We start from the raw sequence: 26,735 nt of genomic DNA, 5'->3' as shown, positions 1-26,735 counted from the left end.
AAAGTGAAAGAATAGCTTTTTACCTCCCTCACTTTAAGAGGTGAAAATAATTTTTTCCAGGGTCTTTTTTAGCAAATTTTTCTATTTTCCAGGGGGTATTTACACATTTCCAAGAAATTTGTTTTCACTTGAAAAGGTTCGTCCACCCCCAAATGTATGGAAATTTTTGGAACAGCCCAATCAAAGTAATAAATCAAAAAAATGCCCAAAAATTAACAAAAATTTAACAAATAATTTAGTAAAATTTCTTTAATTATAAAAATTGAAACCAAAAAGGTACTAAAAGAGGAAAAATAAAAAGTTCGGGAAACTAAAAAGTGTACGAGCGCGATAATCATTAATAACAAAACCATAAAATCGGAAAAATCTTTTTTGTATGATTGACGATGGTAGAACCTTTATTTATGAGGATTTGACAACTGTAATTAAACCTACAGGGACGTATGGGCAGACTAGCGTACAAACAATTAATGTACCTGCATCTACATGTCAAAATTCATCATTTAAAAAAATACCAGAGAATTCTTCCAATTCTCTCCATACCCAACACATAAGATACGTTACTAAGAAATGGACTTTTTTGGTTACTCCAACATAAAAAAAACAACAAGCCAAGAAATTTCATTCACATGGGTGTTTCTTGTTGACTTTTTTCACTGGTCGATGATGAAGAAGGGTTTGATTTAAGTACCACAATCGTTGTCGATCCATCACTACTCAAACTATTACAATATATTAAAGGTGTTTTATCATTCTCAAATTCAGAGTCTTCATCAGTATACGTACTACTTCTTTTATTAGGCGTGTGACCATTCTCCATATCATTTTCACCGTCTGTTTTATCCGTGCCCTCACTTACTATCTCTATTGATGGAATAGCCGTAACGGTGGTTTTATTATTACTACTTGTCTTTATATGTATTGTAACGTTTGATGGGGATGCTATAGATTTGGATTGAGTGATCGAGGCATTTGAGTCTTCCATTGTTCGATCGATGGATAAGGAATTGACGAAGGATGGTCGAGGAGGAGTCATTACAGATGTTTTTCCTAAAAACAAAAAAATAAGTCATTTAATGTCTATTCCATTGATTTTGAAGCCCGAAGGGCTAGAGTAAAACCTCTGACCTTGCGCAGGCAAGAAAAAGTGAAGCCACTTATATTTAGCGTCGCGTTTAGAACGCGCCGCAATCATGACGAAGGATTGGGGCTACGAAGTCAATGGGCTACGAAGTCAATGGTCTATTCTCAAATAGCCTGTATGCCGTAGCACAAATTAAACCTGCAGGAACCTCGTCCATCGTCGCTGATGAATAACGCTACTGTCCATCATAGACCATTAATTTCTACGAGGGCTATTAAACTGAAAAGATACCTCCTTTAACGCGATAACCACATTTCCTCGGATCGATGGGCGGACAAACGTCGAAATCCTTGTCCGAAGTTGACAATTCCAAAACGTTCTTTAAAGCCGACGTGTTCTAAAAAAAACGTTAAAAAATGAAAGCCCATATCTTTCACTTTATTATCTGCTGTATTGAAAGCTTGGATCTCGTTAGGAACTCCTAAAGGAGTTAAAGTTAACCTTTAGCCGACATTTTTACGAGTCTATTTTTCAAGAAAAATCAAACTATCAAACACAGTAGATAATAGAATAATAAATATTGGTTATCATTTTCGCCAGTCCTTACGACTGTACTAGGACTTCGCCAGACTATTATTCAGTGGTCAAGGCAAGTATTTATCGTCTTAGCTGGAAAGTGGATTTTACACAGCGAATCTGCACATATTTTGGAAATTTTGGTGAATTGTGTACATAGAATTATGAGCCTCATACTTAACTGAGAAGGAAACCCGTCCGGGGCGAAAGAAGAACTTTTAACACTGACATGAATAAAATAAGATTCACTTACCAGAGTACCAGCATAGAGTAAAGAGTAATGAGAATGCTGATGTAAACAATCAAGAACGATCTTCGACTCCTCATACAGACCATTGTAACTGCAAAAAGATAAAGTAGATAAACATATAAATTACCCCTAAGCCTTCCAGAGTTGGTTTACAAGGGGTGGTAAACGGTGTAATTTCATGAGAACGTGGAACATGGAACAGATTACTGAGAATAAACCCCACGATCCCCAGCAACCTCACATACAACCCTCTTATAGGTAGCTTTGGACGCAAATGTTTGGTTTTTTTATATAATAATTATCGTTGAAAATTTGCTTCATGCTATTAATTTTAATTATACAAATAAGTTATACAACAAACACATTTTAGTTACGACTTACGATGTGAATTGGAGAGCCGTCACTAATTCTTGTACACATTTTGCCGACAGTCTAACTTTCGTTTTATTGAATAACGACGAAATATTTTCTTTGGATATGCCAGGACATGAAACTTCTGGCTGCTTGTAACCGCATATGCTTAACCTAATAAAAGAGTAAATTATTGACAATATAATAAAGAACAAAGTGATACTTTTATGGACCTACCTGATTATGCATTTAACACATATATAATTGATATCTACGTGAGCGTGACCATTAAGCAATCATTCAGAACACAAATAGTGACGATCTATTAAAATTAGTCGTTTGTTTCTTATAAAAAACATTCATGCTCTTAAAATATTCTTCCATATTCAAGACTTCGTGAGCAAAAAAAACATCTATCTCATAAAAAAATTGAGTAATTTAACTAAGAACATTGATGTATGCTTGTTATTAGTGATTCTTATAGATAAACATGCATTTTTTAAGCCAACAAAAATGTTTTGAAATAATCTACTTAAGCGATCTTTTACCTACTTTCATGCAAAAATCAGAAAAAGTTAATGATCCAATTTCCAAAGTCCAAAAGACCCGTTTTTTAGCCGAAATTTTTGGCCCAAATTTGCCCAAAATATTTGTTATTCGAAAACGGGCTCCGTCACATTTGAGGGTTTATAGTTATACATCTTGTGCAAAAAATCAGAAAAAACTAACGAGCCAATCATGAGGAAAGCTAATAACGAACGAACGGAAAAAAGTTAATTTATAGGACCTCCACCCCACCGGGGTAGGTCCAATGTTATAGTCCGAGCTTTTAGAGCAGTGACAAGACGAGGTACAATATGAAAGACTTGCAGGTAACAAAGACCATCATCGTAAAATTCCGGATTTCATAAAGTACTTAAAAGTAATCATTTTTGAGAAACTCAAAAAATTAGGTTTAGACTATTAACCAAAAGCTCGAAAAAAGCGCAGTTTTGGTTAAGGAACGAATGGAATGAAGTTTTAGGAATTCAATTCCGCATATGATAGAATAAATTAGCTTTGCAAGTATTTGGTTAATTAGAAGACATTCAAAAAAATGCAAAACTTTCTTCCTGCAAAGATAGAATAAGAATACCACCTAAAAAAAGAATACTTCCTTTGGAAAAGGGTTTTTGACAATTACTATAGCACTACCGTCAAGGTTCTCCCCTTCAATCTTGAAAGGACAAGAAGTTCTTCTTTAAAATGGAAGTTGAGTTCGATTGAAAGAAAGATTAAAGTTCGAGCAAGTTAGCTGTAGATCAAACCTGAACACCAAATGACAAAGTGAAAGTAGAGTTGGTTTGGTGTATGACGAAAGTGAAAAATTGAATTCTTGTAATACTGTTGCTATGACTGTATTCCTGGAAAAATAAGGATCATTTTAATGATTTTAGTTTATTGTGTAATATGTGGATGATTCTTCTGTCGAAAAAAATTGAACAATTTTCTTGAATAGAAAATGAAAATTATTGGATCTTCCAATAACAAGAACCTTAATTTATTTATTAACTTAACATAAGTTATTCTCTTAAGGAAAGTTTGGAAATGTAAATAATATTTCTTGTAGAGAATATTTCAGCAGTGTTTCTAGATAAATGTTGTATTGATTTAGGTGGCTGATCCTGAATTTTTTTGGTAAGATATATCATAAAACATTGTAATGTTGAAATGAATCTTGTACAAGACACTTTACCTCATACCAGAAGGAATATGATCTAAGCGTTTTGTGGGTCCTTTAAAAATGATCGTTTTATTGGATTTGTCATGTTGATTCAAGGCGTTTTCCGTTAACGTAGCTGAAGCCGCTAATTGCATGGGCTAAAACGAAGAAGAGTATTGAAAACTTAAAATTTTTGTGGATATACCTTATTTTACAAATATAACGAAACGTGATTTTAGACACGAATAAAAAAATTTATGTTAATAAAAGCCGCCTTAATTTCGACTACTTTAGGCAAACTTTCGCGATTTTCGTGAATTTTAGATCTTTTCGCGAAAGTAAATGTAGAAAATTCTTGAGAGGGCAATTCGCAAAAGTTTATGTTCACGCAAAAAAAATCTGCAAAGAACCGCGAGGTAAAAGCAAAAGAAAATGAAAAAAAACAAGTCATTCGTATCATTTCCAAAGCCGTTGGATTTTGGCCTAACTATATTTGTGTAATAAGGTAATACTTTAAAGGGAAACGGAACAATTTTTGTATTTGAATAAAAGAAAGAAATTCGATTCATCGGTTTTAACAAAAAAATAACCATAAGAAAAAAAACATAAAATCAAAAGTATACCTCGTGAAAAACGGAAGGTTTGCTGAGTTTCGGAATACGAAAAGAGTTGGTGAAGGGTGTTTCCACATTCCTTGTTACACACTGAAAAGTAAACAAAAATAATTTTTAATTTCAAATTCACTTGATTTAGTAAAAGGAGAAATCTACGATGATACAGTAGAAATAGAGTGAGGAGAGTAGGAGAAATACCTCTGCATATCTCAACAGATTGAGTTTCCAAACCTGGATTTGTTAAATCAAAATTTAATGATCTTTTTCTAGGGTTAAGAACAAGACAATTGTTACAATTTCATGATGGTTATCATAAAGGTTTACCTTATTATAGAAAGCTAATAGCAAAGCTTCAGGCTTTCCTCTTGCCTAGAAATAGAAGATAACAATTAATGTTTGACGCTGGATTTTATTGAAGTTTCACTTCTTAGTCTAGCAATGCAATAGCGAGTTTATGTATTTGTAACTGAAGCGAATGGAATAACCCGCAGTTCTGCCCCGCAAAGTCGAGGACGGTAAAAGTGCTGATTTACCGTCGTCCTCAGTCAGTCAGGATCTAAAAAAATTAGAACCACCTTACCGTCTCCGTCGCAGAAAAACACGCATACTGTACATAAACTTGGTAATGTGTCAACTGACACAGCAAGTTCTTTCAACGTTCAACTAACATTATTACTAGCATTATAACATTATAATCATACTTTTATTAAATAAAAACAATATACCTTTTGAGAAAGCTGACAGTAGTACGCCCATATTACAGCCGGGATAAATTGCAAACAAACTTTGTGAGATTCGTTACCAACATCAGTGTAAAGAACAAACAATGCTTCACATATTGCATTTGCCAACTATGGAAAGTTAGAAAAAGAAAGTGTTATCTTTACAGGATAGTAAATTAAATCAATAAGCTCTAGTTTAGGCGAAAAACTTTTCGCCCTGCCTATTCTAATTGTTCATTAAAGTGGGCATAAAGTTGGCTGTCTAAAGTCAATGCATTACCTTCTTTTGACGTCAATGAATGATCTTCGTTCAACCCTTTCCAAGCAAAGATTTTAACTTTGTGCCCACTTTATACCTACTCAAACAATTAGAATAGGCAGGGCGAAAAGTGGGCCGTCTAAACTAGAGCTAAAGAAAAATAACGTCAACAAAGTACACAATAACATGTTAGAACAAAATGATATGTCTTCCTTGGAAAATTTATGGCTCAATTTCAAGTGGGATGGAGAAAATGTATAATCAGGGTTGCTTTTTGAAAGTTTTGATTTTTGAGTTGAACAAGGAGCAATTTGGGAATTTATCATCATTATTCTGAATAACTCACATCAGAGTCACTTTTTAATTCTAGCACATCAATGGTCTCTTGTATCAATTCAGGTGACGATTTCAACTTCTCCAAATGCATGAAATAATCATCACCAGTCTTTTGCTAAAAAAAGAGAATCAATAAATTCCTTGTGTTATATTTATGTGATATTTCAACATTTCTTGTATTTAGGACTCGATCAAAATTCAATGGCTTCGTTTTGAAGCTTTAATGTTTTTGATTTTGACCAAGAGGAGTCTATCACCAGTCTTTTGATGAAAGAGAGAATCAATGATTTCATATAGTATATTTATGATGTGAGTATGGTACTTCAACATTTCTTTTCCTCGTAGGTCGCCAAGTGTAATGAGTATTTAGGACTCTAACAAAATTTAATGGATATGCGTTGGTTCAAAACTTTGAAGAAGAGTTTGTTATTAGAGCTTGACAGTGAAATGGTATGGAATATTATGTTATTTTCAGAAACCAGATTGCTAAAGCAAAAAGAATGCAGTAAAAGAAACAAATAAAATTCATGTTGATATTTTATAAAAAATAGGGGGAAAAGTGAGAACAGTACCTTTAAAGCGTTGATAAACTCCAGAATGTCCATCTTGTTCTGCTATATCTTCCTTATATCAATCCATGAATTTCATTCTTTTACCACCAATTTCATTTTATTTTTTGAAGTTTTTATCCTTTTATTAATTTTTTTGAGCTTGAAAATAAAAATATAAAAATTCGATTAAATTTTGAATCAACTTAAGAGATGGTTTTTTTCATTTCACTTGAAATTCATCTGTTTTGTTCTTTAAGAGAATGTAATTTCCAGCTTATATTAATAAATACTATTAAAAGCACCAGTAAAAAGAGATCTGACCACATGATATTGTATTCTTTAATTATACAAATTTACAAATACATATATATTTGTTACTATCCATTCGTAAAAGCTACACAAAGCACAGTACAAAAATAAAATTGTTACAAAATCTTTGTCCCTCCAACTCAATTAATAAGGTATCTTTACAGTTGAGAATGATAAATTACATACAGAGAAAACGATTTCGCAAAGACTTTTCTGCGTAATTTCACAAAATGCAACCATGAAGTCCTCGACTTTTTGATGAAGCATCTACACCAGAAAGTTTCATTAAATTGAATTGATCTAGGGGTCTATTTAGTAAACCTCTAGTGCAGTTTTGTCAAAGAGGGTACATGGCTGTATATCTTGTTCTTAGACAACAATCTACATGGTGAACAAAAATTGACATAAATCTGTATCATGCTAATTTTAAAACTTAATAAGAAAATGGCAAAGTCATTTCACTTTTCTGCGATTCTTAGTGAATCAAAATCATTTTAATTAAGGGAAACAATGATTTTTGAAAAATAAATAAAGTTTGATAAAATTCAAGATATTTAAAAACAACAACCCTTTTAACCAAGTTGTTCTCATAATTCATCTTCAGAAGTAACAGCTTTGATGACGTAATTGACGACCAGCGCAAACACAGCAAAGCCAACAAAAACACATATGTTTGCAAAAGTACTTCCATTTACAAAATTATCATTTTCAGAATTTAAATCGTTTGGTAATAAAAATTCCCCATTATTTGCAGTCCCTTCGTTGGGATCATTTTGATCTCTCTGATTATCCAGCAGCTCTTTGATTTCCTATTTTTGTCACCAAAGAATAAAGTTAACAAACAGTAAAAAAAGCAAGGTATACACACTTAAAGAAAAAACCTTAAAATTTCAGTGAAAATTAATATAATAATAACCCAAATTTTTTTAAGGCATATTTCTAATTAGTATTCTGTTATAATAAAATACCAGTCAGGGGGGGTCAGTGTACTAGAAGGCGGCATGTATGTGTACTATAAGGTATTTTTCAAAACTTGAAACCCACCCACCCCTGAAGTACACCAATGGAAAAATCCCAAAACCACCCCATACCCCTTATTTACTACCGGGTAGTACCTGGAAAAAAACCAAAACCACCTCATTATACTCCCCCATTTACTACCGGGTACTACCTGGAAAAAATTAGAAAATCGAGTAAACATTTTTACAAAAATCGGGAAATCGGGAAAACTTTTTTCCAAAAATCGGAAAAACAGGAACATTTTTCTCAAAAATCCAAAATGCGTGAGAAATCAAACTTTTCAAAAATTGCGTGAGACCATGTGGAAATGTGTGAGTCTCACACCCAATGCGTGAGAGTTGGCACCTCGAATGTTCGAATCTTTGAATTCAAATGTTCGAATGTTTACATGTTTACATAAGCCTTCATTTAATGGAATCTGGTAGGATTTCAATTCATTCCAAGAAGTCTGGAAGAATGATCTTGGACAAACTTGGCTTGATCAATTTATAATTAGAACAACTTTACATTTCTATTTTAGCAGATAATTATTTCTGAACCTTTTGTTTCCATACTGTTAACATCGATTTTGGACCCAACACCCCAATTATAGTACACAGGTAGTACATGACAAATTTTTTCTCAAACACCCACCCACCCCAGGATACATGCCACCTTCTGCTCTGGTACACTGACCCCCCTGTACCAGTGTGAACAAAATGAATATTTTTCAAACAATTAGAGGAGACTAGTCTACATAATATACAGCTCCAGGCTTTTAGGTCTCACTCGAAGAGTAGGAGTTTTAAGCTCGAAACGAAGGAAGATATGACATAACCTAGAGGAGACAGGAACAGAGTAATATAATGAAACGAAACGTGCTTACTTTGCATATATCAGGAAAAAGTTCAGTGAATGTTTTATCTTTCAAATTGTATTCCAAACTGTTCAATGCAAATTGTTTTTTCTAAAATATAAAAATCATCAAAATATTTACTACAGCCTGTTTTGAAGAGAAGAAAATGAGGTATTTACATTGAGATGAAAGGGAGTGCAATATAAATGAAGCTAAAGTTTTACCTGATAGTCGGTTGTTTCTATACTCCCTAGTGTGGGGGCTTTCTCGAGCTAAAATAAGTGTACAAAAGAATAATAAACATTGCATATTTTCTTAAAAAAACAAAATCTTAGAACATCTCTCCTTTAAGAGTAAAGCAACATTGTTTAAATAAATACATTTTTTTGCATTCTTGAAAAAAATTAACACAACAGAGTTAATCTCAAAATTTTTAAATACGGATAATATGATACCATAAAACTCAGTAGTCCTGTAAGTATCGTTGAAACAGACCAAGCAGGATTCCAAGTGTCTGGGTGAAAGTCACTTATTGATAAACATAACCTGATAAAAAAAAGAGTTACTTCCAGTAATGAAAATTTTTGGATATAAATATCCATACCAACAACTTGAGAGAAGAGTTTTTCAGTATTCTGAAAAATGGTAACAGAAGAATGCTCACTGATTTTACCAAGAATTAGCTGCATAATATTAAAGCGTGTCTCACCGTGTGTGTGTTTTGAATCTTCCATTTGGTGTCATCATCATAATCTTTGGAGGTTTGAAAGGAAAATCTTTTGGAAAAACTAATTTGCCATGGTAATACCCACCTTCATAGAGCGAATTCTCTGGACCTTTGATTACATAATGCCTAGATGTAGAATTATAATAAAAGTTTTGTCATATAACTAATCAGTGCGCACCAGCCCTTATTGGCCCCGATTTTTATGCCTTTTTCAGAAATAAATACCGTTTTAAAAGGACTAGTATAATAAAGTCCATTTTGATAATTTTGCATTCACAACCTAAAAGCACCATTTTTACTCTACTTTATTTAACATACGATTAGAATATGAAAAAAACTATATTTTTGCTTCACGTCCAAAACTTCATTAAAAAAACAGTCTTCAATGAAATTGTCAACAATTTTTTACCAGTCTAAATTCAGCTTTTCATGAATGATTTCAAGTTAATTTGGCAATTTGTGTGTGTTTTGGCATTATTTATAGCCTGGGGTAAAGAGTCATTTATCATCATAAATTTATTAGTTTATTTTAAGTCAGGACCAATATAGTAATATCAGTTATTTGTAACTGTCTGCTCTATCCTGTAAAAATATTCAATTAAAAAAAAATGGTTAACTTATTTTCATTTCAAAGTCCACTTTATGCCATTGGATTGGACAGAAAAATAACTTGAATATATTCAAAATGAAACATTGCAGCCATTCCAGCTTTCCAGCACAATAAATATCATATGACATGTACAATGTACAAAGAAGAACTATTAAAAGCAACTTAAAACATTACATTTTGGCTTTCAATTCTGAAGACAACTGTAAAACAGCCAAAAAAATAAATAAAAAATACAACTTACCATTCCAGGATATTTGAAGGCAAAGGTTCTGCTCCAATTATGTATGGAACAGGATCTTTCTTAATGCGCATATAATCCTGCCTTAGCCTTGTAGAAGCAGTTGCATTAGCTCTTTTAGAAGCCATTTAAGATTTTCTCTCTATATAAATTCTCATAACCTTTTCATTTTTATAAATTCTAAGAGAGAATAAGACAGTTTTAATTTTTAGCTTTAATTAACTACATGTGGTCTTAAAGAACGACAAATTTAGCATGCGTGTTAACGCAGAAGTCTGATTTTTTAATTCTTCGGAATGGGACCTTTCTCTGACTGGTATATTTACGGATTCTTATATCTACACATATGGTAGATTTACGATTTTTACATTTCTAGATATATGGTAGAAATAAGTGTGAGGATGTGTTGATCAGGTATGTTTTTATTCTATCCAAACTTATGTTAAAAAAGACCGAGGAAGCCCAGACTGAACTTAGCCAACCAACCAACTTAGCCAACTCAGTTCCAGAAAAGTTAAAGAAAATTGGCAAGCCAATTTTTCCAAGTTCCAAGGGCATTAAAAGGGGGTACCTTGAGATCAGGTAACTTGCATCAGTGGAGGCTAACATGCATAGACCTCAAATAAATGACCTGGCTGGTAGTCGCGCGGCTGAGGTCGAAAAACGTTTCATTTCGTGATACATATTTTAGATTCCAAAAAAAACAACGGAAACTCGCGAATTAGTATGTGTAGATTACAAAATCAAAAAGTTTCCACGATATTATCGTGCAAGTAAGAGTAAATGGCGATTTTTTGCGTTTCCAGGCAAAATTGCAAGGCCTGGAAATTCATGATTTTTGGGGGGTCTTCAAATTAAAAAAAGACCTATATCACATGATAGAGCTCTTCAAACTGAGCAAAAAAGTGTATTACATCAAAGTCCCAACTTCTCTAGATCAAAATTTATTGGCCTATTTGTGGTAAAAAACTGATGGAAAACAGGGAATTTCCCCACAATCTGCATTAATTTATGCAAAATTAAACACCTTTTTGACCACAAATAGCCAGACGATGTCAATCGAACGGAATCGAACGAAAATTCCAATCGAATCAATCGAACGCAATCGAACGCAATCGAATGATTGCGATTCGATTGCCGAACGCAATCGAATATCAATCGAACGTAAAATTCTGGGTAAAATTCGATTGATTCGATTGATATTCGATTACGTTCGATTGATATTCGATTACGTTCGATTAATGTTCGATTACGTTCGACTGCATTCGACGGGTGGTCGATTAAATTAGATTCCAATTTACCTCAATTCCTTTCAATTTCGAGCGCCTCTTATTAGGGAGGTTAAGTATCGCGTTACGATAGATAAATCAACGCAACGAACGGGCTTTGACACACAACTTGCAGTAAACATGTGGGCCTGCATGATCTGCATTTTCTAGAATCCAGGCTAAAATGATTCATATCATCTCGTTTAACTATTCAAATGTTGAACGAGAATCAATGTTAATCAACAGAATCAATTAGTCGAACCAGTCGAATGCATAAGCCAACCGAACGTAGTTGAATCAATCGAATCAATCGAATACATTAGTCAATCGAACGCAATCGAATCAATCGAATCAATCGAATCCAGGCACTAATCGAACGCAATCGAATCAATCGAGAAAATCGCGGTAATATTCGATTGGCATTCGATTGCGTTTGGCAATCGAATTTCAATCATTCGATTGCGTTCGATTGCGTTCAATTGATTCGGCGTTCGATTCGTTCGATTGACATCGTCTGGAAATAGGCCAATAACTTTTGATCTAGAGAAGTTGGGACTTTGGTGTAATACACTTTTTTGCTCAGTTTGAAGAGCTCTATCATGTGATATAGGTCTTTTTTTAATTTGAAGACCCCCCAAAAATCATGAATTTCCAGGCCTTGCAATTTTGCCTGGAAACGCAAAAAATCGCCATTTACTCGTTACTTGCACGATAATATCATGGAAACTTTTTGATTTTGGAATCTACATATACTAATTCAAGAGTTTCCATCGAAAAAAGTGGAATCTAAGAGGTGTATATCACGAAAATCATTTTCTAGCCACTTTTTTCGACCTCAGCCGCGCGACTATGGTCATTAAAATACAAAGTTAAATCAAAACAAAAATGGTAGAGTAGAGCTGCGAGCGCAGCTGCGTAGTTCATTTGTTTTGACATTTTGCTGCTTTGGTTGGTCAGTTATTTAATTTGAGGGCTATGCTGATACTGGTGTCATCTGCTCTGGAGAGGATGCACTTGGCAACGACTTATTAATCAGGAAACATTGTAATGGGCTCTTCCAGAAAAAATCCGTTCATGGGGGTGGAGGATGAATTGTCCAGGGGTATTGAAAAAATAATAAATCAAAAATGTCCAGGTGTAATTCATGAAAAAAATAATATATCATCCACCCCCCATGAACGGATTTTTTCTGGAAGAGCCCAATGCACAAAGTGACCGCTGTCAAGAAAAAGCTACTATTTTGAACAAATTACAACACGATAGATCATAAAATTAAAAAAAATCTCGAAGAAACCAAAAACAACACCACAAAATTTCCGCCATCTTGAATTTCGATTCCCTTGATATTCCGAGTCGCTACCGCTCGCTGCACAGGGACTCAAGCTCCGTTTTAACAACGCCCTCAACACCCTCACGCCAGACATCGATAATATGCAGATCGGCGAATGCGCATCAGTAAGGCAACATCCTTTTACTTTTACGCACGCAACATTTGTTTCGAACCCAAAAAGTTCGAATGACCATAAAAGGGAAAATATGTGACGTCATAGAAAGTCTTTCCGACGACCTTTTCTAAAAAAAGAAAAAGAAATCACTGTCTGCTCCGGTGCAGGGGTGATAAGTCAAGCAGAGAAAATAGGATCCAAGATTTTACTTCGGTAGTGGTCTTGGTGGGAGTTGGGAGTGAAAATGAACTCGATGATTTACTATTTTTACTATTATGTAATTGAAACAGATCGGGAAAACTAAACAATGAAACCTGTAACTTTTTAGCACGTGGCTGGAAAAGTAAATAGGTAATTCTTTTCACGAATGAATGGATACAACTTTTCGGAAACAAGAGAAAACATTTTGAATTATTCATTACATGAAATCAATGGAACATGATAGCTAGCAGGCGGCAGATTATCGTATTTTGCTAGAGAGTTTAAAGCCCGTTTAAAGATATACAAAGAAAAAGTGATGGATGGTACTTTTGGAGCCATCTTTGTTTTGATCACGCACGGTGGATCATGCGCATTTTATTGTTTATACCTCTGAGACGGAGAGCTCAATTAAATGAGATTTTTAATGATAAGGCTCATGTTCTTAGTTTTCTATTCATGAGGTACTCTAAACAGACAACCCAAGATTGTTATTGATCTCTCGTTTTTGTTTGGGGTAAGGTAATTGATATAATACTCCAAGTCTGTATGTTTTATGTTATGAAATTTTCTAATTTGTCAAAATGTTGTGAGAAACGTTAAGGCGGGAAGGACGATCCTCATTTTTCTTTCTAGAAGTTTGTTGTGTTTTTGCAGTAGTCAGTTCATATGATGTACGTTATGTAAGATCATGTTACATCAATCAAAGTTCATTTTGGTTTCATATTCACTCAGTCAACTTTCAGGGTTGTCCTGGACTTTTTTTACTTTTTTACTCCCATTCTGTATTTGATACCATACTTTTCAATGCTTTCTTTGCTGGAAGTCTCTTCTAAAGTTTTTTAGCAACTATATGTTTACAGTGTGACCTAATGTTAGCAGCCTGACACAAGACATGTTTTTAAGAGTTTTGGAAAGAGATGTTTATATTCTTAGAAAACTGACTTTGAATTGAGTTGTTTACTAAAAAAACAAAACTTGTAAACATTATTTAAAGTGAGGTTTCACTTTCAGTTTATGCTTTTTTTCTGTTGTGGATGATGGTGGAATTCAATCCTTGATTCATCCTTTCACCTTTCCTTGCCATCTTGGTATTTAAAATCAAGAAAAAAGACAAATCCTTTTTTGTCACAAGACTCTGAGTTTCATGTTTCTACAATCATCAGTTGTGAAAGGTAGGTGATAACTACTATCCGTATATCTAACACTCCTTCTACTCCTTTTCCTTTCCTATCTTTCTTCTGTATCTTTGCTTCTACTGACCGTTTGAGACTTAGTTTCTCATTTCTGACTAAGTTTTGATACCTGTCAATCATTTTTCGACCAATCAAATCATCGCACCGGGTCGGATTCGAACCACCACTAAAGAAAGACCTTCGGATTAGGAAGCCAACACGCTATCCGTTGAGCCACACTCGCACAGCGGAAGACAAAATTTGGAAATACTTATAGAATGACAAAAAAGACGGGGGTAATGTTATTATAATATGGGTAAAAGTACCCCTTTTTTAACCTGACTGAAATTCGAGCCGTTACTAGCAACCCTGCGGGGCCTAAGGCGCCGAGTATGCACCCGGCACAGTGACAAGCCGTTACTAGCAACCCTAACCCTACCTAACTGTTAATGACCCAATACCCCCTGAAAACGGAATTACGGATAGGAAAAAAAATCGTGTTAGATCTACGGATAGTATATATCACTTTCCGTTGTGAAAATAGTGAATTAAAAAAATTCATAAACTGATTTATATTTCTATTTTTTTTCTCTATTTCTATATGTGGTTGAGTTGCAGGAGGCTGAGAAGCCTATTTTCGCAACTATAGACACCAAGTTAGTGTCCCGTCAGCACCTTGGACTGACTACCTAATTCCCCTCACATGGCATGGGTTGACCAGGGCGAAGGTTCGCTCACTTGCCAAGTGAGCTGCCGTGAGTGGGAATCAAACCTTGATCTCTCGTACAGAAATCAAGGTTGATGGTTATTGAAATGGTCGTAAAAAGTTAATACCTATTCGAGAATAAAAATCAAGGTTTTCTAAGGATAGCATTTTCAGGTCCCCTTTTATGGTGTTAGGTTTATCACTTCATAGTCGTTTGGGAGAATGCGAGGATCTATTGAATACCGTGAGATCTGGTAACTTGGATAGTGGAGGCTAACATGCATAGCCCTCAAATGAATGACCTGGCTGGTCATTAAAATACAAAGTTAAATCAAAACAAAAATGGTAGAGTAGAGCTACGAGCTTTGAGATTTTGCTGTTTTTATTGGTCAGTTATTTAATGGCTATGCAAGTTTCCCTCCACTGATGCAAGTTACCCGACTTCACGGTAACAAATTACTCCAACCAATTAAATGAGATAAATTATCTTGTACCTAGGTAAAGACTGTGTTATCATAAAAATAATTTCTGCAAATTTCTGTCCAACCCTAAAAAGGCATGAATGGTTATATCTGATTGCGAGTAAAAGGTAAAAAATCTATTGACACCAGCGTAGCTTTATATTGTCCTGATGCTATTATAGCAATAACCTTTTTAGTTGCAACACTTTCTTTAGAGCTAGAAATCATAAGGGTCAGTACCGTGAGTGGTCCTAAATCCGACAGCCCTGCCTAATTCCGACCCCCCAAATAAAGGTTATGAAAAAAATTCTATGTTTACAAACACTCCTTCTCCAAGTTGAACGAAAAACTATTGCAAGAGTTCTCAAAACAAATTCAAAACATCTAACAAGATGGCTATAATGTCAAAATGTCAATGTAATTAAAAAGTGTGAGTTGTAAAAGTCTGAATGTAATTACCTTTTATTATCATTTATGATGTTTGACATATTGCAAAAAAAATTATGTTTCATATAAGAAGCAATTATTGTTAATTATTTGGTTCAACTGGTTTACTTTATCAAATTTCCCAGTTTAGTTGACACTTTGGTATTTTTGTTGCGTCACAGCAAAAGGTTTTTTTTATTTTAGTTTGTATCTTTGAAAGACCACGTCGGATTTAGGCAGGGCTGTCGGATTTAGGACCACTCACGGTCTTGCTGATACTTGAAAAATTATATTTTTCTCTTTTAGCAAAGAACTACCTACAGCTTCAACCAGCCAGCTTAGAATAAAACTCCTATATCAAAATTACAGGGTTTGAAGCGTGGGCTAGTTTTACTTTTGTTTGAGTGGTTTCATTTTCAATTTCAAGCCAACATCTTAGCAACAGGGTGCTCGCCCATAGTTACAGGGGTTTGTGCCAAATTCCAAAGATAGGAAATTTTCCACATCCCCCATTTCAACTAAAACTTTTCCATGTTTAACTTTTTGCATCAATTCTTCAAAATGAAAATATTTAAGATTTTTTAAGTTCTTCTCCTATTCAATGATTTTATGGCTGTTTGTTGACAATCTATCTCTTGCATCAAATTCACGCTTTCTTCAGAAAATTGAAGATGAGAAAAAGTGTTAAGCCTTAGCTTCAACGTTTGAAACAAATAAAAGCCTCCAAGGGACTGAAAGGCCACAGTTGCTGAAAAGAAGGGCCTGTGTGAAATGCGGCAATCTTATTGGTAAAAATTAGATAAACATTCTGTGAAGGAGTGCCGCAATCAGTAAAAGAGACCACTTTCGTTGCAGATTTTGATATAAACTTCTCACACTTCTTCTCCCCTCTTTTTTCTTAAAAATTATGTTTTTGTAAAGAAAATATTTACAAATTTAGTTCATAACTTTTAAACACGTGAAGCAAATTCAAAGTATGAAAGCTCAAAATTTAAGTTAGTCTTACCATCTTAGAATGGCGAAAAGTTTGGATTTATCATATTTATTAAACCAGTTAACTAGTTAATATTTTCGGTATCAAGTTTTTCATTTTCATCTATAATTCCATTCATATCTCCTTAGATACTTTTCAAATTACTAGTCAACGATCTGAGTGTTCTTTTTGTAGCATAAAATTTTTAGTTTCTCAGAATCGTAATTCAAACTTGTACTTGTACTTTTTTTAAACAACAAATTTCCAAGATACACTTTTTTTTTTTTATAAGAACCAGTAAATTTTTGTTGAGGCTCGGCTGTTCTTATTTTTTTGGCACTTCGAGCCTCAAATTGTTCTTATCCTGTTCTTATTTTTAGGGCAAATTTGGGGGTATTTTTGGGTTTGAACCCTAATTTCATTAATTTGGCCCTTATTTTACCTAAAACTCAGCAACTCTAGGCTCAGGATTGTTCTTAAATTGTTCTTATTTTTTGGCATTTTTGAGCCTCATTGTTCTTATAAAATTGTTCTTATAAAAAAAAAAGTGTATTTGATGAGATTTAGAAGCTAAAAATCTGGTTAAATCTGTTACTGGAACCTGTGTATTTTGCATTTTAAGAATTTCTAGGAGCTTGAAATGCATTTTCAACCACTTTTTGCCTGACCCCGGAAGAATGCCTAATGTGAACCGATTTTGCAGGAAAATCTCACTCACTTTTTTGGCGAGGCAAAGTTGAAAGTTATTTTATTTGATAGATCCCTTACGACTCCAGTGCATTCTCAGCTGACTCTATATCTCTAGGAATTGCACAGCAGCTCATGAATCACTGCAATGTGATGTGAAATACTTTAGCAGCTCTTAAAAGTAACTTCAAATTTATGTAACAAAGCAGTTTAAGATGTAGAGATTATTATGATTTTGCTAAAAGGGCTACTTTTAGGAAAATCAACAAGATAATAGCCTGGAAAATTCATCTTTGAAGATCATTGTGTTTGAATGTTTATGAAAGTTTTTGTTTTTTATGCAAAAGAAGTAATACTTGATCTATTGAATAACAAATTACTACAGCATCCATTAGTCTCTGATCGCCATATACAAACATAGTTCGAACCCCCCTTTCTTAAGGGAGGATGACACCTTCCAAAAAAATGAAGAAGGGGGGGATCAGAAATTTTCACTAAAAAGGGGGGGGATGGCAAGGAGGGGGGTCGTTTAAGAAGGGGGGATCGTTTAAGAAGGGGGGGCTTACATATATTGTAGATTATTTTCCAGCACTGTTATGAAATTTGGCCTGCATGAAAGGAAGTTTCTTTATTTTCACTAAAAAGTGGTAGTATACTCTTTACTGTTTCCCTTCTCTTTTTACCATTAAAAATTTAGCCCCAAACCCTTAGGGGATAGGCATTTTTAAAGGTTGGGGGGGTGTCAAGAAGGGGGGATCATTTAAGAAGGGGGGGATCAGACCCCTTTCCGCACTATGACAAAAGGGATAATTTATTTTGTTTCAAGGTTAGTATGTGTTGCAAAAGTTAAATAAGTTAGATAGTGTTATCATTAGAAAACTAATGCTTGTTAATCAGTATAAGTATAAATCATAGATAAATGAATAAAAGATAAACACAGTGCCATGATTGCTTAAATGACTATATCGAAAGCATTAACTGTATAAATAATATCTTTTGACTTTAATCATTTCAAAATTTTCTTATCAAATGCCAAATTTTTTGAGAGACAAAGTCACATATTTTGAAAAGGAGTGCATCATTAGAAAAAATTTAAAGCAGTGGAAAATAGAATAGCTTAATCAATTTTATGATGCTCTCTTGGTGATATTCTACTTTAAGTTAGTCTGATGTAGACATCCCTGATTTTATCCTTTACCCTTCTTTAGAGATAAAAATAATACACGCTATATATTGCTTACTCAAAAATCAGGGTGAAGATCAACTGAATGTTAAGAATATCGTAAGGATACCCTGGGGTGGGATTTTGCAAATTGACAATAACATAGGGTGGGAAAAAACAAAAGGAAGCATGATTTTTAAGAAGAGATGAGTTGTTGCGTCTATTATAGGTAAAATGTAATGACAAACTCATAAATGAAAAATATCAAAGATTCCTTCTCTGGTGTTTTCGAAAATTTTTTATAGGAAAAATCTGGAAAAATTTCATGAAAAATGAACTTTTTTTTGAAATACTCTGTATTATTCTGAATGTTATCATGGCATTACAAAGTGATTATTTTAAGAGAGTCCTAACAGCCTTAATCAGTGTTTGGGTTGTTCTTGATGACAAAGCTAATTCTTTTTTATTGTATTTATGCACTAGAGTCTGTTAAGTGTTTAAGTGTTTTTGAAAAATTGAATAGTACAAAAACTATAAATCGATTGAAAGGTTCTTAAAAAGCTTTATAGGTCAAAGTACTAAACCTACTATAACATATAGGTGTATTTTGTTATCAGTTAACACATCAGTGTGAATCAAATATGAGACCTCTGCATGAGACAATAGAACAAAAGCTCAGACTATAAAGAGGTTTGAGATTCTAAATACCCTTGCCTTACATTTAAAGAATTAACGGTAGATAAGGAAATTGCAAATATTGGTAAGACATTTTTTAATGATACTTTGATTTAACAGTAATATAACTGAATATAATACTAGTTTTTCTTATGTCAATTCTTTTGTGATTATGGACAAAATCGTTTTTCCAAATTTTTTTACCATTAAACTTAAATGAAAATTATGTGCAGTACAGTATCTGATTTTGTTTATAAGGTCTCTCTTTAATTTTGTCTAATATTGACAGCTTGTCACAATCTTCCCATAGGAAAAAATATAGAAAGAACAATTCTGTTTTTGATGCTCAATGGATATTGTTAAAAATGAGAAAGTGGAAAAGGTAAGTTTTTGTTCATTGTCTAACCATTAACATTCTTCAGTACTAATTATTACATCTAACAAAGCTTGTGAGTTCAATAAACTTCAGTTTTAATATTAGAACTTTTCTGTCTTTTAAAAGAAAATGTCATGTTCACATTGAGGTATGAATTATTAATTTGATCACTCTCCTGAAATTGATTAGTACTTTTCATCACAATCTCTTTTCCATTTCAGTAAACTAACCCATCATCAAAACATCGGGATCAACTAACACACTTTACAAAAAACGAAATTGATGTGGTTTTATTTAAGAAATAAAAAAAAGTGCAGACAAAATATCACCCATACACATTACTCACTACTACTACTATGGCATTACTAATACTTTTTTTAACTTTCATACTCACACTCACTGCAGGTAATTTTATAACTTTTATATCTAAAATATTATGAACTTTGCCCTCAATAAAGGTTGTCACTGGCTCTACAACCCATATTTTGTCTTCAGGTGAGGTAAATTTAATATTGGCCAAATAAGAGGTGGGTTTTTTTTTGGGAATAATCACACAACTTAGTCATTAACCAATTACTGACATATGAAACATATAGAATTGTGGAACAAAGATTTTGTTTTGGGGAGCCACAACCAGTATAATTATAACTATAATTATCATGTCTACCCTTCACTAACTATTTTTATGTTTTTGGTCATTGACCATCATATATATGGAATGAGTACTGTCAGTTTGACTTGCTTATAGAGAGCATATGATGAGATTATATTTACCTTGAAACCTTTTGGACCTACCTGGAGGTCCTATAAATTTTTTGCGCAAAGACGCGTATTAACAATGCCCAAAACATAGCGGAGTCCTATTTTGAGAAAAAATTTTTTCCGGCCGGAAATCGCCGTTTTTCTGGATTTTCATTAGACTTTTTACTTATAATTGGTTGTTTTTTCATTCAAAAACATTATTAATAGCAATACCCACCATCAAACATGTTTCAATTTTCAATAAAATTGATTTTTGAAGCCGGAACTATTTAAAAATTGCCGGAACAACCTATTTTCGTCGGAAAGACAGTATTTCTTGAATTTCTCGTGCTGTACTTTATATTTTTTTTATGAAATTTTGCACACTGATGCAAAATGACAATACCTAAAATGTGACGAAGCCCAATTTTTGAAAAACATTTTTATATGCCGGAAAAACCAGTTTTTTGACATTTTCCAGCATTTTCTCGAATTTTCATCCTTAGTTTTTTCTGATTTTTTGCAGAAAGATGCGTATTTGCAACTAAAAACATGACCGAGTTCGTTTTTTTGAGAAAAATTTTTGTCGGAAATATGCTGGAAATCGCCGTTTTTGCAGATTTTCATTGGACTTTTTCCTAACATATCTTTGTTTTTTCTCAAAAAAAAAAAACATCATTGATAGCAATTCCCACCATCAAACATGATTCGATTGTCAATAAAACTGATTTCAGCAACCAGAACTTTCTATATCTTTTTTCCTTTCTCCCCTTCCTTCTTTCCGTCAACAATCAATGATGAAATTTAACGCGTTATGCCTTTTCGCAAAACATTATATTTTCTAAGGGATTGTTTCCGTTTTTCTCCTTATTGCTATCTAACTTCCATCATCAGGTAGGTCCATTCAGCATATAGCTTGTTGTTTTTCAACTGCATTGTGTCCATTTTCTGACGAGATATATGGTTTTGTAGTGAGGCAGGATATGGTTATAAAGAATATGCTGTTGAAAAAATGTCAGTTTTCTTTATAGTGAGGTTCTCTTTGTTTGATGGTTTTCGTTGTACCTCTTTATCTTTTCAACTTTAATTGATGTTGAGTGATTTTGTCTGGTATACAGTTATGATAGCCTGTAAATTCATTGATGTTTGTTTAATTGTTTCCTTTATAACAGTATTTTCTTAAAGAACAAAAAGCTTGTATCATATTGATTACTACTTAAGTATGAAGGTTAATACCACAAAATGTTTTTTTAAGCTTTTGATTACGCCGTTATCAAATGATTGGCATAGCAGAAATGTTTTGTACGAATTTAATTATCTCAATTTCTCACATTAATTTATCCATTGGTTGACATTTTGTTCATGTTATAAGTTTCAATTTTTATTAATTTTCCTGTAGTTTAAGTTTTCACAGTATCATCCATCTTGTATGAATATAGTTTTATTTTTTCTCTCACTTTAGGGAGCTCTAAAACATGCAATGATGATGAATTTAAATGTATAAAGACAGGACATTGTATATTAAACAAATTTAAATGTGATGGCTACTTCGATTGTATTGACAAATCAGACGAGAAGGATTGCCCTGGTGAGATAATGTTTGATTACTTCATTTTATCACATGAATTACACATGTGATCCTCTCATGCAAAAGTCAGCATGTCTTATTAAAAAAAATTGATTTTATAAGATTCAAATATCTGCCAAATCATCATAATTGTCTAATGACTTCCCATCCAAATAGTTTCAAATAAAAAATGAAATGTGTGTGTTTTGTAAATTTGTATTTCATACAGTCTCATAAGTTTTCATCAATATTAATAAGTACTTTTATAAATGCTTAGTCTCCATATATCATTGTAGAGGTTTTCCATTTCTGAATATGAAATTCATCTTAGATTCAATCATATTGCCAAGTCTGATCGCTTCTCTTTATATTGATTGATTCATTAAAATTGCCTGAATGTGAAAATGATTATTGGTTATCAATCCTACTAAATTCTGAAAACGTGTACTTGTTTTGGGGAATGAAGCTTGGACCACCGTTCTTCTGTACCAAGTCCTCAATCTAGGTAGACCCCCCCCTAATTACTTTGGAATTCAATCCTGATAATACGAGGGGAGTATCTTTTCTCAGACATTGTTGAAAATCAGCTCAAATTTATAACTTAGACCACCTTATTACTGAGTATCAAGTACTTCATTTGTTTACCAGGCTTTTATTTTCAATTTTTACCACTTACCTAGCAGTCTCTCCTAAAAGTTAACCTCATTTTTTACTAAGGAGTACATAATATTTCAAGTAGTGTTGCAACTTTTCTCTCTTTCGATAGAAATCCGTCCAGTTAAGGTACAAATACATTATTCCCCTCTTGCTAGTAAGTAAGAGAGTTTTTAGCTTAAATGGCCATCTAATCCGTTCATATCCACAAAACCTAGTTGCAATGCTGTTTAAGGAAAGTTTTAGATTCAAATTTATCAGTCCACAATTACTTTTATTTCTTTGTAGAGGATTCATGTAACTTGCAAAGTGAGGTATTTCGCTGCAAGTCAACTAATACATGTATACCCTTGGATTTTCAATGTGATGGACTAACTGATTGCAAAGATCAAAGTGACGAGGAAGGATGTGGTAAGATTCTGAATTTATTTTTGCTTGTACAATTAAAAAGACAGAAAAGTGAAAGTTATTAGACTATTTTGTTAAAGAATCTTAAAGTAACTTTGTTCCTGTAATTTCAATAGGAAAAATAAGCAACTTTTCTTTACAGTATTTATTAAATAGCCATGTTTTTAAATCACAATTGATTTTCTTTTCATTTTAGAAAAGACATCTTGCAATAGTGGTCTGTTTACATGCAAAACAAGTGGTAAATGCATTCATAAATCATGGGTTTGTGATAATCAAAACGATTGTCCTGACAATTCAGATGAGATCAACTGTACAAGTATGTGTCTTTTATTTTTTCTTTGTCATGTTTTGTTAAGAAGCAAAGGTTCGATTCGCTTATAAAGATTGAAATGTTTGCTTCCATAATGGTGGAAATTATGTTTTTACGAAACTTTACAAAACATGAAAAAGCTCTATTAATCTGAAATTTTTTCCTGCTAATGACAAAACGGTTTGCACATTCAGGTAGCACCAAGCTCTAAACTAACAAAAATACAGTGAATGTAGTGATATGGTATGAATGATGTTGACACCACGCTCAAAAGCTCATTTTAATATTCTTCTAAATTTTAGATGAATAACTTAATCTTTAAACCCAATCTAAGCAAATTTATTGGTATTATATTTTGCGTGTTACAAAATTTTGTGGGTACTTAATTTCGCGTTTTTTTACTTTAGGCCAAATTTGCAAAATTTAATACCGCTTAGATTTTTTCAAAAATACAAAATCGCGAAATTAAATACACGCTAAAAATTTTCAAAATAGGTCGAAAATCGAAAATACCTATTTGTTACGCTTAGTTACTATTTTTGTCACTAGTTTTTATTTTATCAATTAAAAAGTTTTCTCTATTTTTGGCAGATTACATTGGCAAACCAAAGGTACCCTTGAAATGCCACGAAAATCAATTTCAGTGCAAAAGTTCAGCTATTTTACAGTGTATCAATAAGAAATGGGTTTGCGATGGTCACAATGATTGTTATGATAATTCAGACGAACCAGAAAACTGCAGTAAGTATTGACTTCGATTCTCATGAAATCCCTAAAAAAATAAAGATTTGCGCAATGCAAGGGTTATAAAAATGGTTTTTTCTTTTGAAAATTCTGGCACCCACTTGACTTTTTGCAAAAACTCTTTAAAATTTTCATATTGCTGGAAGATTTTAGTGAATGGATATTTCATTTATAGTAAGGATTCATTTTTCATTTATAGTAAGGATTTTTCAGTGTACCAAGGGAAGCTTCACAATACCATTTCTCAAAAGGCTTGCTAGGAAAATTTACAAAATTTGTTTGAATATGCGTAAACTACCAATTTAACAAAAAATGTTTTCTTAGATATGCAATAACCGATAAACATCGTGATACAAAACTTTTATTTTCAGAGAAGATCGAATGTGATGATAAGACTGAATTTCAATGTTTGGATGGTACCTGCATCTTAAAGGACTTTGTTTGTAATGATTATGATGATTGCAACGATACTGTGGTCTCAGTAAATCTTGGAACTGTCAGTGCCCTCACATCAAGCTCTGATGAACAGAATTGTCATAGTATGTGATAGATTCTTGATATTTTATTACAGCTGACTTATACTTGAACTAATACTGATTGTGTTCAAAATGATCTAGTCTGGCTTGTATTTTCCTTACCCAGCTCTATAATTTGACATTTACTTTTTGTATGTTCGTTGTATTATGGATTATTTGGTATGCTCCAAAAATCTTGATAAATCTCATATTCCCTTTGAAAGTCGAATTAGAGAGTGTCAATTGTATGTTGAAATTCCAGAAAATTTCAGTCTTGCACTTTGATTCGTTTCTTTTCTATAGAAAAAGTACAATGTGAGAAAGATCAGTTTCAATGTTTACAAACAAAAGAATGTATTCCAATCAATAAAGTGTGTGATTTCAAAGCAGATTGCACTGATAAATCAGATGAAGCACGTTTTTGCAGTAAGTACTGGATGATGACCACCATTTTTTACTCATAAGCGAATTCGAGTTACTTTTAAGGTTATTCATAATTGTCATTTCCGTAACTTTTTATAAAATTATAAATTCAATTCCATTGATTTCGAATAAGCTTATAATACACCTCAAATGGAATTTTTAGTCAACTTTGGATTTGCCTTTTGTTTAGATGGTATAAAAGCTGGTGGCATTAGACGCCAGGTCTACTGGCAGGGAACTCTAAATATTGAACAATTTCATATGATGCCATTAGCACTTAGATTAGATTTACAGAAATTGGTGATATGTTGTAATACATAATGTTCCCATCTACTAGAATGGAGTTGTACTACAGCAACCCCAAACTTGATTATCTAACTTACTATACCAACATTTTTAGAAGAGGAATTTTGTAAAGAGAAGTGTTCAAAAGATGCATCCTGTCGTCGACTACCCACTGGTGGAATATGCGTTTGTAATAATACAGGATTAAGACATATCAATGGATCCTGCCAAGGTTTGTGTGTACTTGCTTCTAATGGCTAGTTAGCAGGGTTTGGTCTGGAAGCAGTCTCCAGCTGGCACACAACGTTGTTTCAACGTTCATCTAACGTTATATGGACGTTGTGAACATTAGATGGACGTCGAAACAACGTTGTGTGTCAGCTGGGTCTGGTCATTTTCAAGAACCAAGATAACAACACTATTAATCTAAATTAAAAGTTCATCATTTTCTTAGCAGTACAGACGGCTGGTGAGATAAATCATCACGGGACCAGTTTCTCATGAAATCTAATCAAGTCGTCTATAATTCAGTCTTCTTTTCTTTTTTTAAGATATCAACGAATGTGAAGAAGATAAAACACTTTGTCAACATCAATGTGTCAATACTTTTGGCAGTTACAAATGCCAGTGCGTCAGCAGTGATTATGCACTGGAGGATGACCAAAGAACGTGCCGTTATAAAAGTAAGTCATCACATTTTTACAGTGGTACTTTCTGTAAGTTTAATATGCTATATTGTAAACTTTCGAGTTTGGTCAATTCACTCTTATGAGATAGGATGCACGAATTTTCATATGGAGGTATTTAAATTACAAAATTACAGGACTTTCCGAGGCAATCAAGGATATCATCAGTTTACCAGAAAAACGGAACGATTTGGTAGAGGATATATATAAAAACTCTTCATAGGCATATAAGGAAAATGGGTTAAAATTACCTGGAAGGAGAAACGAGGTTTGGGGGTGTATTATGTTCAACATGAAAAGTCATTGGCGATTTTCTCATTCACTTTTTTTATCCGTTTTTCATTGTTAGACGCAGATGAAGATGATTTGATATTTGTACATGTCGGTAGCATTCAGCGCTATAACATCCGCAGCAAACTGAAGTACAATATCATCTCCAACTTAAAGAAGGGCGTGGCTTTAGATTATGATATCGAAGATGGACGCCTATTTTACTCGGACGTCACTAAAAACGTCATTTATTCATCGCATATCAAGAAGTTTGAGAAAAATGTTACACAGGTTCGACAATAGCCACTTTGATTTTCTTAATTCCAATACTCAAGTAAACATTCTTTAGGGCAGCATGTTTTGAAAATCTACATCAAAATTACCTTTTTTTGT

At 33.3% G+C, this 26,735-nt stretch overlaps 3 protein-coding genes across 3 annotated transcripts; 1 reads left to right on the top strand and 2 right to left on the bottom strand.

Annotated features, from left to right (window-relative positions):
* Positions 1–559: 559 nt before the first annotated feature.
* LOC136815623 (hyccin-like) lies at positions 560–6,607 on the bottom strand. The gene is made up of 11 exons (XM_067072076.1): positions 6,467–6,607; positions 5,905–6,009; positions 5,303–5,428; positions 4,902–4,946; positions 4,587–4,667; positions 3,997–4,121; positions 3,569–3,664; positions 2,292–2,435; positions 1,914–2,001; positions 1,376–1,481; positions 560–1,050 (listed from the first exon to the last, which is right to left on the bottom strand). Exons 1-11 carry the CDS (start codon positions 6,497–6,499, stop codon positions 626–628), a joined length of 1,374 nt encoding a protein of 457 aa, XP_066928177.1. The 5' UTR covers positions 6,500–6,607; the 3' UTR covers positions 560–625.
* A 153-nt stretch (positions 6,608–6,760) lies between these two features.
* Positions 6,761–10,375, bottom strand: LOC136815593 (ubiquitin-conjugating enzyme E2 J2-like). The gene is made up of 6 exons (XM_067072045.1): positions 10,188–10,375; positions 9,319–9,462; positions 9,065–9,155; positions 8,834–8,881; positions 8,640–8,720; positions 6,761–7,563 (listed from the first exon to the last, which is right to left on the bottom strand). The coding sequence occupies exons 1-6, from the start codon at positions 10,310–10,312 to the stop codon at positions 7,342–7,344; spliced, it is 711 nt and encodes a 236-aa protein (XP_066928146.1). The 5' UTR covers positions 10,313–10,375; the 3' UTR covers positions 6,761–7,341.
* Positions 10,376–19,656: 9,281 nt separating this feature from the next.
* On the top strand, positions 19,657–26,663 carry LOC136815592 (low-density lipoprotein receptor 1-like). The gene is made up of 11 exons (XM_067072043.1): positions 19,657–19,742; positions 19,958–20,141; positions 21,940–22,065; positions 22,987–23,109; positions 23,303–23,425; positions 24,011–24,160; positions 24,535–24,702; positions 24,982–25,104; positions 25,502–25,618; positions 25,938–26,069; positions 26,422–26,663. The coding sequence occupies exons 2-11, from the start codon at positions 20,093–20,095 to the stop codon at positions 26,643–26,645; spliced, it is 1,335 nt and encodes a 444-aa protein (XP_066928144.1). The 5' UTR covers positions 19,657–19,742; positions 19,958–20,092; the 3' UTR covers positions 26,646–26,663.
* The last annotated feature ends 72 nt before the right edge of the window (positions 26,664–26,735 follow it).

This window comes from Clytia hemisphaerica, unplaced genomic scaffold, assembly GCF_902728285.1.
Source record: "Clytia hemisphaerica strain Z4C2 unplaced genomic scaffold, Clytia hemisphaerica genome assembly, whole genome shotgun sequence".
NCBI lineage: Eukaryota > Metazoa > Cnidaria > Hydrozoa > Leptothecata > Clytiidae > Clytia > Clytia hemisphaerica.
This window is presented reverse-complemented; position numbering and strand designations above follow the sequence as displayed.

What these genes read in the sequence shown, in the direction of transcription:
- LOC136815623 (XM_067072076.1), bottom strand. Translation starts at nt 6,499, where the DNA reads ATGGACATTCTGGAGTTTATCAACGCTTTAAAG. An exon ending in ACGGCTCTCCAATTCACATC is followed by an intron (nt 2,002 to 2,291) that starts GTAAGTCGTAAC and finishes ATCTTTTTGCAG; the next exon opens with TTACAATGGTCTGTATGAGG. An exon ending in TGGTTATCGCGTTAAAGGAG is followed by an intron (nt 1,051 to 1,375) that starts GTATCTTTTCAG and finishes TTTTGTTTTTAG; the next exon opens with GAAAAACATCTGTAATGACT.
- LOC136815592 (XM_067072043.1), top strand. Translation starts at nt 20,093, where the DNA reads ATGGCATTACTAATACTTTTTTTAACTTTCATACTCACACTCACTGCA. An exon ending in TGATGAACAGAATTGTCATA is followed by an intron (nt 24,703 to 24,981) that starts GTATGTGATAGA and finishes TCTTTTCTATAG; the next exon opens with AAAAAGTACAATGTGAGAAA. An exon ending in AAGAACGTGCCGTTATAAAA is followed by an intron (nt 26,070 to 26,421) that starts GTAAGTCATCAC and finishes TTTCATTGTTAG; the next exon opens with ACGCAGATGAAGATGATTTG.
- LOC136815593 (XM_067072045.1), bottom strand. Translation starts at nt 10,312, where the DNA reads ATGGCTTCTAAAAGAGCTAATGCAACTGCTTCTACAAGGCTAAGGCAG. An exon ending in AGATTCAAAACACACACACG is followed by an intron (nt 9,156 to 9,318) that starts GTGAGACACGCT and finishes TTTTTTTATCAG; the next exon opens with GTTATGTTTATCAATAAGTG. An exon ending in CAGGACTACTGAGTTTTATG is followed by an intron (nt 8,882 to 9,064) that starts GTATCATATTAT and finishes CACTTATTTTAG; the next exon opens with CTCGAGAAAGCCCCCACACT.